General features: G+C 52.6%; 1 protein-coding gene across 1 annotated transcript in view; it reads left to right on the top strand.

The window, feature by feature from the left end:
• The first annotated feature begins 10,309 nt into the window (after positions 1 to 10,309).
• WNT4 (Wnt family member 4) overlaps positions 10,310 to 14,329 on the top strand; it is a 38,146-nt gene continuing 34,126 nt past the window's right edge. The window contains exon 1 of the mRNA XM_056865229.1: positions 10,310 to 10,387. Coding sequence (XP_056721207.1) covers positions 10,311 to 10,387 — 77 coding nt within the window. The 5' untranslated portion in view covers position 10,310. The remainder of the gene's footprint in view (positions 10,388 to 14,329) is intronic.

The raw sequence follows: 14,329 nt of genomic DNA, 5'->3' as shown, positions 1-14,329 counted from the left end.
GGCATTGAAGTCTCTCCCCAAACCCTGCCTTCCTCAGGCTCCACCCCCATAACCTCCCGCCGGTGGCGAAGAGGGACCTGGCAACCCTACAAGTAATGACCTGGTGTTTGCACAGGGGACTACCTTTACCTTTAAAAGACCAAAGGGGGAAAAAATGCAGCACAGGACTACTGATTCTCTCGGGAAAGGAAGCAGAAAACAGGGGCTGTCCCTCGTAAATACGGACAGTTGGAGCGTATGTATACATAACCCAGAAAGAGCTGGCATATGTAGTAACTAAAGAGGACCGGTCTCTTGCCAGGCATCAAATGGAAGGAAGCAGATGGAGCGTGAGCCAACGCTGGCCGTTCGCTGCTTACTGGGCTGAGGCCAACGGCCTGCCAATTTGCTATTTGCATTGGAACAGGACATTATTTTTCCCCTCCTATTTATACAGCATACCTCAGGAATAAACCAATTACTCTTGTTTTTGTTTTGTTTTTTTGGGGAGGGGGGGAAGAAGCCTTCTCCATCAAGTCCCGCACACATCTGTAACCTCTGGAAAGGACATCCTCGCGCTGCCCGCCAGCTGGGCCATCCGTTTCGAATGGCCCCGCGCCCAGCTCGCTTTCCTGCCGGCGAGGGGCCTGCTCCGTACGCCCCAGGCCGCAGGGGCTGTTTATCGGGTTCATAAACAAATTGCGGCTATAAAAGTCTCCTTAAATAGCCTGAGTTGGAGCAAAAACTCCGAGGAGCCAAAGAGGGAAGGGGGGGGCGACTACAAGATTAACCAACCCGCTTTTCAGGCTCAGCAGTGTAGGCTTCTTCATGTGGGTTGGAAATTCTCAAGGTAGGTCTGGAAGCCTCAAGATTTTTAACCCCTTCTCAGTTGGGGTGCCAGGTCCCTCTTCACTACCGGCAGGAGATTTTTGGGACGAAGCCTGATAAGGGCGGGGTTTGGGGAGGGGAGGGGAGGGACTTCAATGCCATAGAGTCCAATTGCCAAAGTGGGCATTTCCTCCAGGGGAACCGATCTCTATCTGCTGGAGATCAGTTGTAATAGCAGATCTCCACCCACCACCTGGAGGCTGGTAACCCTACTTCTCAGGGTCTTTGGGGAAAGAAGTTAAAGGGTCCCATTTTTATGCTCGGCCTTGAACGCACGAACACATGAAGCTGCCTTCTACTGAATCAGACCCTCAGTCCATCAAAGTCAGTATTGTCTACTCAGTCCAGCAGAGGCTCTCCAGGATCTCAGGTAGAGGTATTTCTCATCACCTACTTGCCTAGTTCCTAACTGGAGATGCCAGGGATTGAACCTGGGACCTTCCTCAAGCCAAGCAGATGCTCTACCACTGAGCCACGGCCCCTCTGCTCCTTCATCCCTCCGCAGCTGCCATTTTGTCCAGTGGAACCGATCTCTGTGGTCTGGAGATCGGTCGTAATTCCAGGAGCTCTCCAGGCCCCACCTGGAGGTTGGCAATCTAAGACGGCACTGTTCAAGCAGAGGAGAAGTGTGTGTGTGTGTGTGTGCTAAACTCTTCCTCCAGGTGCTGATTTTGCCTCGGCAAGCACTCCTCCTCCACACACGAACCACACGCCGCATTTCTCTCGACTTCTATCTCTTCTTGAATCCCAGCTGGCCCTGTCTTCTGGCCTTGGAAGTCCCATAGGGCTCCCTTCCAGTTGGGCTCCCTTCCAGTCAATCCGTGAAGAACAACAACAGAGAGAGGCCAGCGACAGAGACGATCCTTCAAAAGCCCTTCTCCAATGTTTGGGGAGGGGCCATGGCTCAGTGGCAGAGCCTCTGCTTGGCATGCAGAAGGCCCCAGGTTCAATCCCCGGCATCTCCAGTTAAAGGCACTAGGCAAGTAGGTGATGTGAAGGACCTCTGCCTAAGACCCTGGAGAGTCCCTGCCTGTGAGTAGACAATACTGACTTTGATGGACTGAGGGTCTGATTCAGTAGAAGGCATCTTCATGCATTCATGTGTTCAATGTATTAACAAACAGCCTCCAATGGGTGGGGACCCCTTTTAGAGGTTAATTCCCAACAGGGAGCAACCGCCAAGGGCAAATCCATCAAACGTCATAAAGAGATAAACTGAGGCTAACGGAAAGAGCTGAAGCTGGTGCCAGAAAGATATCAGAGTTGGGGCTGGGCAAAGAGCTACAGGGAAAGCGTCCGCGGGTGAGGGGCCATGAGAGAAAAGGCCCTGGCTCTAGTGCCCCCCCCCCCACTGCTGCTTCTCTGCAGGACACACAGAACAGGGCCTCCAATGAAGACTGAGACTGTCGTGAAGGCACACGGGCCCGCATGGATCTGAGCCCTGATTTACACATGGAGGAGGAGGAGGCAGGACAGATTGAGCGGCTTCAAAGAGCCAGTGTGGTGTAGTGGTTAAGAGCGGCGGTATGGAGCAGTGGACTCAGATCTGGAGAACCGGGTTGGATTCCCCACTCCTCCACATGAGCTAATCTGGTGAAGTGGATTTGTTTCCCACTCCTCCACACGTAGCCAGCTGGATGACCTTGGGCTAGTCACAGCTCTCATAGAGCTCTCTCAGCCCCACAGGGTATCTGTTGTGGGGCAGGGATGGGAAGGTGATTGTAAGCCAGTTTGATTCTTCCTTAAGTGGTAGAGAAAGTCGGCATATAAAAACCAACTCTTTTTCTTCTTCTTCTTCTTCAGGTGGCAGGTTGCATTTATGCTTCTTCACATAAAAAGTTCCCTGGGACTTAGGGACAGTGTGGAGAGGGCCTAGCACAGCAGGGAGAGAGGAGTTCTCCTGCTGCTTTGCTGAGAGTTTTTCACAGAGACGAGTGTCCCAAAATGCGAACCTCCACCTGCAGTCTGAAGCAGTAAGAGACCCCGTTCGATTAACTCGGTATTAACTCCCCCCGCAGCCCCCCCCCAACGACCCCAGCTTTTCTCGAATTGCTGGACACTGTTTGCAGTGCTGCTAAATAAAATGTCCAGACAACACACTGTGATTTAAATAAACTGTACGGATCACCGACAGACTGAATGCCAGCTATGCAGCCCGTACAGAACCAGTACTGATTTACCATCGTGCAATTCAACCCAAAGGTTTTTTTTTGTTTTTTAAAATCTACATTTGAATGCGTTCTCTTCCAACACAATACGGTTGACGTCCCATAAATCTTATTTAATTCAACTGGGATAAAATACCAACCTCGTCTTGTATGAGCCATTTGCACAAAGCCAAGACCCCACTCTGAAAGCAAATGATGTCATGAAATGAACACCAGAATGTTAACTTAGCAGGATTGGCTTTTTTTTTTTTTTTAGTTGGTAGCAATGGATAAAAAAACCCATGCCAAGAATAAACAAAGATACTTTGGGGATGTTTCATTCCAGTGACCATTGGGAGGTTCTGGAACGCATCCGACACATAAAGGGTGTTCCGAGCATGATAGCTCTACAGAAGAAACGTGAGCATTCCTACAGTGCCATCCCATGCAGAGTTACACCTGCTTAAGATCATTTGCTTCAATGGGCTTAGAAGAGTACAACTCTGTTTAGGATGGCACATTCTGATTCCCTGCTGGATGATAAAACGTGTGTCACATAACGGATTCTAAATCGGCAAGAAACTGCAGAAGGATCAGATCTGTTTTTACAGCGTGGTATAGTGGTTAAGAGCGGTGGTTTGGAGCAGTGGGGTCTGATCTGGAGAACCGGGTTTGATTCCCCACTCCTCCACAGGAGCGGCAGAGGCTAATCTGGAGAGCCGAGTTGGTTTCCCCGCTCCTACACATGAAGCCAGCTGGGTGACCTTGGGCTAGTCACTCTTTCTCACCCCCACTTACCTCACAGGGTGTCTGTTGTGGGGAAGGGAAGGGAAGGGAAGGGAAGGGAAGGAGATTGTAAACCGGTTTGATTCTCCTTAAAAGGCTGAGAAAATCGACATATAAAAACCAACTCTTCTTCCTCTTTCAAGGTGTCCCTTTCCCAGAGTCCCCAAAAACACCCAAGTACATGAAGCTGCCTTATACCAAATCAGACAGTCTATCCAGATCAGTACTGTCTACTGTAGTATTTAATTGTTTTAGCAAATTGTGATGGCCAATGGCTATATACGATAAAATTTTAATTCATTCAGTACTGTCTTCTGTGGCTGGCCATATTTCTCCAGGGCCTCATGTGGAGGTCTTTCACGTCACTTACTACTCGATACTTTTAACTGGAGGTGCCAGGGATTGAACCGGGGACCTTCTGCATGCAGAACAGAAGCTCTATCACTGAGCCATTGGTTCTCGCATCACTTCAGCAGAGGAATGTGCAGGGATCCTACCGTGCCATTGGGTGCATAGTCTGTTGCAATGCTAGAACAAAACTCTAGAACCACCATCACCACCCCCAATCTGGAAGTCTAGTCTACAGTCTAGCATTTTGCTTTGTTTTCCAATCCTACCTTTCCTCCAAGAAACCTAGGACAGCGTAAATAGGATCCCTTCATCCCATTTTAGCTTCACAAACCACCCCGTGAGGCAGGTTGGATTGAGAGAACACAGCTGACCCGGAGTCATCCAGTGGCTGAGCGGGGGATTCGAACCCAGGTCTGCCCAGTGGGAGTCCACCCACTACACCACACTGGCCAAGTCCAAACGTCTGGCAAATAAGGACCAAGATGCGGGTATTGGCTGAAAAAGTCAGCTCATTTCGGAAATTAAGGTGGTGAGAATCCAACTGTCTGTGGTCCGGGGAGAAGAGTCAGGTCCAGCCCCCTAGGGTGCCGGCATTTAAGTTCTTAAATTAGATGTGATCATGTCTCCCTCTAGTGGTCGGTCTGGCTACTGCTGCCAGCCTAAGGCCTCAAAATCACCTGGCATAGTTTACCTGAAGGAAAGACAGACTTGTCAGGATGCTTCAACTATGGTCCGTCCTAGCTTACCTCTTGTAAGCCATTTGGGCACGTGAAGCCTCCAGATATTGAATCAGCCTACAGGCCCATCCCAGTATTGCCTACTCTGACTGGCAACCGCTCTCCAGACAGGGCGGGGGTCTTTCACACCACCTGCTGCTTGAGATCCTATATCTGGAGATGCCAGGGACTGAACTGGTGGCCTTCCGCATACACAGCAAGTGCTTGACGTAGCCTCTCCTCATAAGTACCGAGCAGTATTTGCTAGGAGGCAGTGTGATACAGGGGGCAGGAAGCGGGATTTGGACCTGAGTTCAAATCCTTGCTGGACTTCTTTTTCAGGCCAGCCTACCTCATAAGGGCAAGGTGCACAAGTTCTCCTCTCTGCCATTTTGTCCTCATGGTGAGGGAGGTTAGGCTGAGTGACTGGCCCAAGGTGACCCAGTGAACTTCACTAGAATCCAGGTCCCCCTGCTCCTGATCTAGCACTCTCTAGCCACGATACCACACAACATCTAGAATCATAGAGTTGGAAGGGATCACCAGGGTCATCTAGTCCAACCCCCTGCACAATGCAGGAAATTCACAACTACCTCCCCACCCCCAATGACCCCTACTCCATGCTCAAGAGATGGCACAAAACCTCCAGGATCCCTGGCTATTCTGACCTGGAGTAAAATTGCTTCCTGACCCCAAAGTGGCAATCAGCACCTGTGTCAACGGGAATAAAATTGGGTGTGGCATCAGAAGTCGGTATGGTTGGGCAGCTGCCAAATCTCATAGACCAGCGAGGCCCCACCGCCAACCAGGGAGAGCACTTGCCCAAGTCTGTAACCTCCCTCTAGGGAGCCATCCAATGGCCCGCCCATTGGGAAATCACCTCAAACACTCTGCATTGAGTCTTGTCCCACCACCCACCACCAATCCTGTTTGGCCTCTTTCCCCATTGAAGCAAAACTATCACCTGGAGAGCCAGCGTGGTGTAGTGGTTAAGAGCAGTGGTTTGGAGAGGTGGAGTCTGATCTGGAGAACCGGGTTTTGATTCCCCACTCCTCCACATGAGTGGCGGAGGCTAATCTGGTGAACTGGGTTGGTTTCCCCACTCCTACACACAAAGCCAGCTGGGTGGCCTTGGGCTAGTCATAGCTCTGCAAGAGCTCTCTCAGCCCTACCTACCTCACAGGGTGTCTGTTGTGGGGAGGGGGAGGGAAGATGATTGTAAGCCAGTTTGAGTCTCCCATAAGTGGTAGAGAATTCGGCATATAAAAACCAACTCTTATTATTATTATTTCTCATATACCTTCATATCTACCTTTACCATCATAAGGACTAGGAACTTGGGTGTTGTTTTTTTAATTAAAGCAATGACGCAGGGCCTCCTAGGTCTATTTCCTCCTCGAGGGGCACTTGGCTGCCATTCACATCTGGCCTCCTGGGGGAAAGGGAGGAGGTACCAAAAATTCCTGCAGCAGTAGATTGAGAGATGGGATGGGATCCTTCCAGAAAGAGCCTGCAAACCTCTCGCCAGCCTCCTCTCCCCTGTAAAAGAAACAGGAGCAAAGGTGAGCAAAATATTCAGTCGTAAGCACTGCTGTATCGGAGAGCGAAGCGCTGATGAAGCAAACCATGATTCAGGCTAAAAAAGGTTGGGGACCCCTGGGGGAGGGGCTGTGGCTCAGTGGTAGTTGGCATGCAGAAGGCCCCAGGTTCAATCCCCGGCATCTCCAGTTAAAGGGACTAGGCGAATAGGTGATGTGAAACACCTCTGCCTGAGACCCTGGAGAGCCACTGCTGGTCTGAGTAGACAATACTGACTTTGATGGACCAAGGGTCTGATTCAGTATGAGACAGCTTCATGTGTTCATGTGTCTATCTAGATTGCTATTGCCTGCTCTGGCCGGCGACTGGATAGAAAGGGTGACCTTCTTAACACAATCTCTCTGCCTTTCCCCTGCCCTTCTATATTTTGCCTCTTTTAAGTTTCTAAGCCTGCCAGCAGGGCCAGCCTCTTCGATCAATTGCCGACCGCTTTGGGAGAAAAACCGCCTAAAAAGCGACACCGAAATTACAAATTAAGGAAAGGGCTCGGCTTGGAAGTCAGGACGCTTGATGAAATTATCTGTTTTTGTTGATGTGATGTTGCTGAGCTACACTTTCTTCTTTCTGGGCAAGGCAGGCAGGCTGATTGTGTGTTCCTGGGCAGGAGCGCAAGTATTCTCCGCATGGATTCAACTCATCCACAAAGCCGCACAGAGAATCAATCCGGCAGAAACAGAGCTCGGAGGACAGGTTAGGACCTGCCTGTTCCAGCCCTCTCCGGTTCCCTGCCCTACCTTCTGCTCAGCCCAGGCTAGATGGATACGGTTTGTTTTGCATAATTGTCCAGATTCTATTAATCCTAGAGAGGGCCAAGAAGTTAGACATGGCTTTGAATCTCCCTCCCTCCTCCCCTTTAAAAAAAAAATCCTGTTTGGCCTCTTTCCCCCTGCAGCTAAAATTCCAAGTATTTCTTGCATACCTTCCAGTATACCTTTGTCCTCCTAAGGACTAGGAACTTGCTTCTGTATTGACGAAAGCAAGGGTTTCTGAAATTGACACCTGGCAACTTTAAAACAGGAATCCAGCGGCACCTTCAAGACCAAAAACATTATTTCAGCATTGGCTTCCAGGGGTGAGAGCTCACGGTAAACTCAGGGGCCATGGCTCAGTGGTAAAGCATCTGCTTGGCATGCAGAAGGTCCCAGGTCCAATCCCCGGCATCTCCAGTTAGGGACCAGGCAAGTAGGAGATGTGAAAGACCTCAAGTCTGAGACCCCAGAGAGCCGCTGCCAGTCTGAGTAGACAATGCTGACTTTGGTGGACCAAGGGTCTGATTCAGTATAAGACAGCTTCATGTGACTCATGGTGACTTATGAGCCAGCATGGTGTAGTGGTTAAGAGTGGTGGTTTGGAGCGGTGGACTCTGAGCTGGAGAACTGGGTTTGATTCCGCACTCCTCCACATGAGCTAATCTGGTGAACTGGATTTGTTTCCCCACTCCTACACATGAAGCCAGCGGGGTGACCTTGGGCTAGTCACACTCTCTCAGCCCCACCTACCTGACAGGGTGTCTGTTGTGGGGAGGGGAAGGGAAGGTGATTGTATGCCGGTTTGATTCTTCCTTAAGTGGTGGAGAAAGTCGGCATATACAAACCAACTCTTCTTCTTATGCTGAAATTAATTCTGTTTCATTTTGCTGCAGCAAATTGACAGAGCTGCACCTGATACGCACCTTCTAAATGCTGCCCCTCGCTATGAGACTGTGGATTTATACCCCCCCTTTACAGATGAGCTCAACACACAGGGCATCTTTTCTATCAAGGGCATGTTCTGACTCGCCTTTCAAACTAGGGCTGCCATCCAGCCTTAGTAAATGAATCACTGCAGGTTTTTTGCTGATTGATCAAGGAATGGCAATCATTATTCATATGCAAACTTACAAAAATGTAGCCAAAGACGCTGCTATCTAGACATCTAGACATCAGTAAGGCCTGAGCTACAAAATAATAAATGACTACATAAGAGGAGAGGCTATTCTGGGACTGACAATTTTGGGACATGAATTTTGCAGATGTTAAAACTACACTCCAACATTAAGTGGATTGGGGAGGTATCCATTATACCCATCGAGATTATATTATGGGATTTTGGGGAGGAGGGGGCATCTAGATAGCCTGGTAGGCTGTTCCTGCTGAGAATACCAGCACGACTGGTGAACTGGGCGACAAGTCCTGCTATCGGGGCTTACTCTTGAGTAAGCCTGCACAGAACTGCAGCCTCGAAGAAGGGTCTGGCGGGCGGGCTCCCACCAAGCGCGAAAGCTGCGAGGAAGCTTGCGTTGGAGCCTGGCTGGGGCGAGGCCACATGAAGTTGCCTTATACTGAATGGCCCCTGGTCCATCAAAGTCAATATTGACTACTTAGACCGGCAGCAGCTCTTCAGGGTCTCAGGCAGAGGTCTTTCACATCACCTGCTTGCCTAGCCCTTTTAACTGGAGGTGCCCGGGATTGAACCGGGGACCTTCTGCATGCCAAGCAGAGGCTCTACACCACTGAACCATGGTCCCGCTCCATGGGTCTCAGGCAGGGATCTTTCACATCACCCACTTGCTTTCGGGCCACTGCCCCCTTGGTTCTACAAACTCGACCCCAGCGCCCTCCTACCTTATCCAACAACACAGTTGAAGGGGCCCACCTCTAGTGCCCCTCTGCTGCCCCCTTGCCTCTCAGTGCCCCTCTAGGTAATCCCACCGCCCACAGGGGGTGGTACTGTCCACTTTGGGAACCAAACCCCACTTTAACTGGAGATGCCGAGGATTGAACCGGGGACCCTCCGCATGCCAAGCAGAGGCTCTACCACTAAGCCAAGGCCCCTCTCCATGGCTCTCCGGCAGAGGTCTTTCACATCACCCACTTGCCGGGTCCCTTGAACTGGAGGGGTCGGGGACTGAACCTGGGACCTTCTGCACACCAAGCAGAGGCTCTACCACTGAGCCACAGCCACTCTCCATGGGGATGCCAGTGATTGAACTGGGAACCTTCTGCACGCAGAGGTCTTTCACATCACCGACTTGCCTGGTCCCTTGAACTGGAGATGCTGGGGATTAAACCGGGGACCATCTGCAGCCAAGCAGATGCTCTAGCACTGAGCCACGGCCCGTCTCCATGGGGATGCCAGTGATTGAACCGGGGACCTTCTGCACGCCAAGCAGAGGCTCTACCACTGAGCCACAGCCCCTCTCCAAGGCTCTCCAGGGCTCAAGCATCACCTACTTGCCCAGTCCCTTTAACTGGAGACGCTGGGGATTGAACCGGGGACCTTCTGCACGCCAAGCAGATGCCCTACCACTGAGCCAAGGCCCCTCCCCATGGCTCTCCAGGGTCTGAGGCAGGGGTCTTGCCCATCACCGACTTGCCTGGTCCCTTGAACTGGAGGGGCCGGGGATTGAACCGGGGACCTTCTGCACACCAAGCAGATGCCCTACCACTAAGCCACGGCCCCTCCCCATGGCTCTCCAGGGTCTGGGGCAGAGGTCTTGCCCACCACCGCCTTGCCGGGTCCCTTGAACTGGAGGCGCCGGGGATCGAGCCGGGAACCTTCCGCCCGCGGCGAGGCGAGGCGAGGCGGCTGCAGGGCGCTCCGCCTCCGGGGTGTCCCCGGCCCGCCCCGAGAGCCGCCCCCCGGGGCCGCGCCCCGCCCGCCCGCCCGCTCGCTCCATCCCGGGAGCGCCGGGCCGACTTGACAGTCCGGCCGAGCAGCTGCCGCCGGCGCATCGGGCCGCCCGCTCTGCCCGGCGGAGGCACCTGAGCCCGGGCGGCCGGGCCGGGCCGGGGCTGGCTGGCTGGCCGGCCGGGCGGCCCCTCCGCTGCGGAGGTCCCCCGTCGCTCCGGGCGCGCCGTCCAGGATGAGCCCGCGCTACTTCCTGCGCTCGCTGCTGCTCCTCATCCTGGCCGCCTTCTCGGCCAACGCCAGCAACTGGCTGTGAGTGCGGGGAGGCGCGGGGAGGGGAGGGCAAGCCCGGCCGGGGAGGGGGCGAGCCGGCGGGGGGCTGCCGCGGCCGCCGCCCCTCTCGCCCGCTCCGAGCCGCGGCAGCAGGTGTCGGCTGCCGCCCCCGAGAGCCAGCCGGCGGCGGCCGGAGCCGTCGAGGTCGCGCTGGTCCCTCGCCCGCTCTTCCCTCGGGGGGCTTCGCTTGGCCCTGGAAGCGGGGATCGCCCCCTCGAGGAAGCGCCTCCAGCCGGCGGGGAGGACGGGAGGGGGGGGGTCTCCCGGGTAATCGCCGAGCCCCTCTTTCCCTGGGGCGAGGGGACGGCGGCGCTTCCCTCCCCCCGAAGAAGCCCCCCCCCCCCCGGTTCCGAGGACGCCGTCCCCCCCGGCCCCGCTGGGGGCTTGCTTCCGAGGAGACCTCCCGCCGCCGGCGCCCCCCTCGGCCCGGCCGCCTCCCCCGGCCGCAGCTGTTGTCTCGGGGGCGAAGCTCCGAGGGGTCTGGCGATGCCTTCCCCGGCGCTTCGGGGGAGCGCTCCGGACTCGGCGGGTCTGCTCGGAGCCCGGCGAGGGTCGAAGTCGGCCGGAGGCTTCCTGCCGAGCTAGTTGGCGTAAGGAGGCTCCCTCCGAAATTGTGTTTCGGGTTGGATCCGGTTGCCTTCCAGACAAACGGGGCTCTTGGAGCATCGATCTGTGGGTCTTATTCCTGCTTGTGGGTTCCGGTTCTTTTCATGGCATTTCTAGGGGCTGAGCATTGGAAACCAGGGCACGCTAAGTCCCTGGATCGGGGCCTCTACCAGATTTTCCCCCATGGCTTGTGTTCAAACAGTAGTGTGCGAAGGGCCGGAATGTATGTAGCAGACAACCTGTTGAACTTAGAGGGGTGGACTAGTATGTGTTTTGTTTTTTTTTAACTTGGTCTGCCTTGCAAGATTGTTGTGCGTATATGAGATCGTCCTGGGGGGTGCCATCCTGAGTTCCTTGGAAGAACAGCTGGAGAGAAATATAGCAAACATGTTTTTTTTTAAAAAAAACTATGAGAATACATCGACCCCTTTATCTAAAGGGGTATCCTTAGCTGACCCTATATATTTCCACCTAAGCAACAGAGATTTTTGGAACAGAGGGTACTATTTCAGCACAAACTGATTTAAAAGAGAGAGAGGGAAGGCCTAGTGGTTCTAACAGTATGATTACTTTCAGAAACATCTTTATTATTTATGGTATTTATCAGATTTTTTAAATCTAGCCTTTCTTCCAAGAAGCTCAGGGTGGTGCATGGGTGGTGTTCCTTCCCAATTTATCTTTGCAAGAACCCAGTGGTGTAGGTTATGTTAAACGAAAGTGACCGGCCACTTTCTCCCCCCCCCCCCCCCAGCTTTGTAGCAGAGCAGGGATTTATTCTGTTTTACAAACTTGGGTTTCACAGTCTGCATAGTCCTTTACTTTCTTTTAAGCAACCTAAGCACACATGGACACATGAATCTGCCTTATGCTGAATCAGACCCTTGGTCCATCAAAGTCAGTATTGTCTACTCAGACCGGCAGCGGCTCTCCAGGGTCTCAGGCAGAGGTCTTTCACATCACCTAATTGCCTAGTCCCTATAACTGGAGATGTCGGGAATTGAACCTGGGACCTTCTGCATGCCACGCAGATGCTCAGCCACTGAGCCACAGTGCACTCTGCCATACGAATCCAGAAAATGTTACGGATTAAAAAGGCACTCTTCTTGTTTAATATCAGTTCTGCTAAAGAGCTAAGGAGGGGTGTTAACCTTCGAGTGACCCTTCCCCGGACAGGGCGTTCCATCGCTAGGCCTCATAACCGCTCCCGGGACTTCAGATTTTGTAGATCTCGTGCATTATTAGGATCATGAGCGCCGCTATTTGCTTAGGTCTCTTGGCGTCACCGCACATGTTCGGGGGTGGGGGCTCGCTTCGGAGTGCTTTGCATTTGTGAGCGTGAGCTCCTTCTCCAGAAGGACCTCTGTGTGGTTTGTGGAGACCAAGGATAGGGACAGCGCCCAGGGCTTACATGGGCATTCTACCTCTGACCACTATGCGCAGAATTGTGTAGGGAAAAGCCTGTGATGCACCATCGTGCACAGTTAGCTGCTCGTCTCCAACTCTCATCCGTCGTTGCCATTTCGCACCACCTCGTAACACCTGTGAGGCTGTTTTGACGCTGTTGCTTGGCCTTGAGACTGGGCCAAGTGTAAGAAGTAAATTCCACTGAAATCAGGTGCTGACGGGTCAGAAATTGTATAGAGCTTGGACCGTGCCTGTCTCCATACCACCGGATTTCAATTAAGTATTTCTTTTTGTCCAGATATAGGTTGATTTGCAAGAAGGAGCAGGAAATAGTCCTTTTGGAAGGGCTCGTGTCAAGGGCTCAGACCCTCTGGGGAGGCCCTTAGCACCACTGGCAGCCTTTTTTTCCCCCTTGCCCCTTTCAAATCAAGTTGTTTAGCTGCATTGAATTTCAGTTCTTCGGTTGGGGGAGGGCGGATATTCTGTTCCGGGGTATGTTGACTTCCAGCCCGTTGCCTTATCAAGAGGCTTGGGTTATAGATAGTGTCTCCATCTACTACTAAATTTGAACCTAGTTGACTTTTTTGGGGTGGCGAACCGCGGAGGGGGGCTGTCAAACCCTTCTGCCTCCTGATCCCCTTCCCTTATCTTTCCCCTGGTATTGCCAGAAGATACTCAGCCATAAGATTAGGTGCTGTCTACATAAGCAATAATCGCGACCCGTCTCAGGTGCCATCCAAATGGTCTCTCTGCCGACATTTCACTATCTGGTCGACTCTCAGTCACCCACTTGACTGGGAAGTGATCTTGCAATGGTCAAGTTAAAGGCATGTGCAGCTTTTAATTTGCTGGGTGTTTTGGGAGCTATTTGGAGGAAGGGTCATGTGTGTGTGTGAGTGAGTGCGCACGCATGCACAATTCTGCACAAGGGTGACCCTCCTCCCCATCAATGAATGTATCTCAATGTAGAATTCAGTTTTCTGAAAACTGCCTTTAATGTAGTGGTTCCCAGAATGGGCAGTATCACCCCCTGGTGGGTGGTGGGATTACCTAGGGGGGCACTGAGAAGCATGGGGGCAGCAGGGGGGCGCAAGAGGTGGGCCCCTTCAACTGTGTTGCTGGATAGGGTACGGGGCGCTGGGGTTGAGTTTGTGGAACCAAGGGGGCGGTGGCCCGAAAAGTTTGGGAACCACTGCTTTAATGCATGTAAAAAAAAGTTTCTAGTCCTCATGTTTTCAATGTGTTGAGAAGTGTGCGGGCAACGCTTGGTAATGTTTTAGAAACCACAGTGGTGAAAACACCCTCTAGCGGCTGGCCCTTCCCCAACGGCAAAGAAAATAGTCGTACCAGATAAGAAATGGGCTTAATTTGTGTAATTTATGATTTTTTTTTAAATAACAGCTTTCATTGGTGCAAAAAGTTTAGCATTTCATGTACCAGGAAACACATTTCAAACACTTTGGCCTTCCCAAATGCGTGTTCGCAGCTGCGCAAGGGGGGTAAAGCTGTAGTGTGATAGTGTGCGAGATGGGTTTGCAGTGCAATCCTTAATAGAGTGACACCCTTCCAAAACCCATTGACTTTAGAGGGATTAGAAGAGTGTAGCTGTGTTCAGGATTGCACTGTTAGACTGGGAAAAAAACAGGGTTAAGTCTCTCCCCTCCCTTTTGCTGGGTTTCTTCTCTAAGAGCCAGCGTGGCGTAATGGGTAAGAGTGGCGGTTTGGAGCGGTGGATTCTGATCTGGAGAACCGGGTTCGATTCCCCACTCCTCCACATGAGCGGCGGAGGCTTATCTGGTGAACTGGGTTGGTGGGTTGGTTTCCTCACTCCTCCACACGAAGCCAGCTGGGTGACCTCGGGCTAGTCCCACACTCTCAGCGGCACCTACCTCACAGGGTGTCTGTTGTGGG

This window comes from Euleptes europaea, chromosome 19, assembly GCF_029931775.1.
Source record: "Euleptes europaea isolate rEulEur1 chromosome 19, rEulEur1.hap1, whole genome shotgun sequence".
Classification (NCBI taxonomy): Eukaryota; Metazoa; Chordata; class Lepidosauria; order Squamata; family Sphaerodactylidae; genus Euleptes; species Euleptes europaea.
This window is presented reverse-complemented; position numbering and strand designations above follow the sequence as displayed.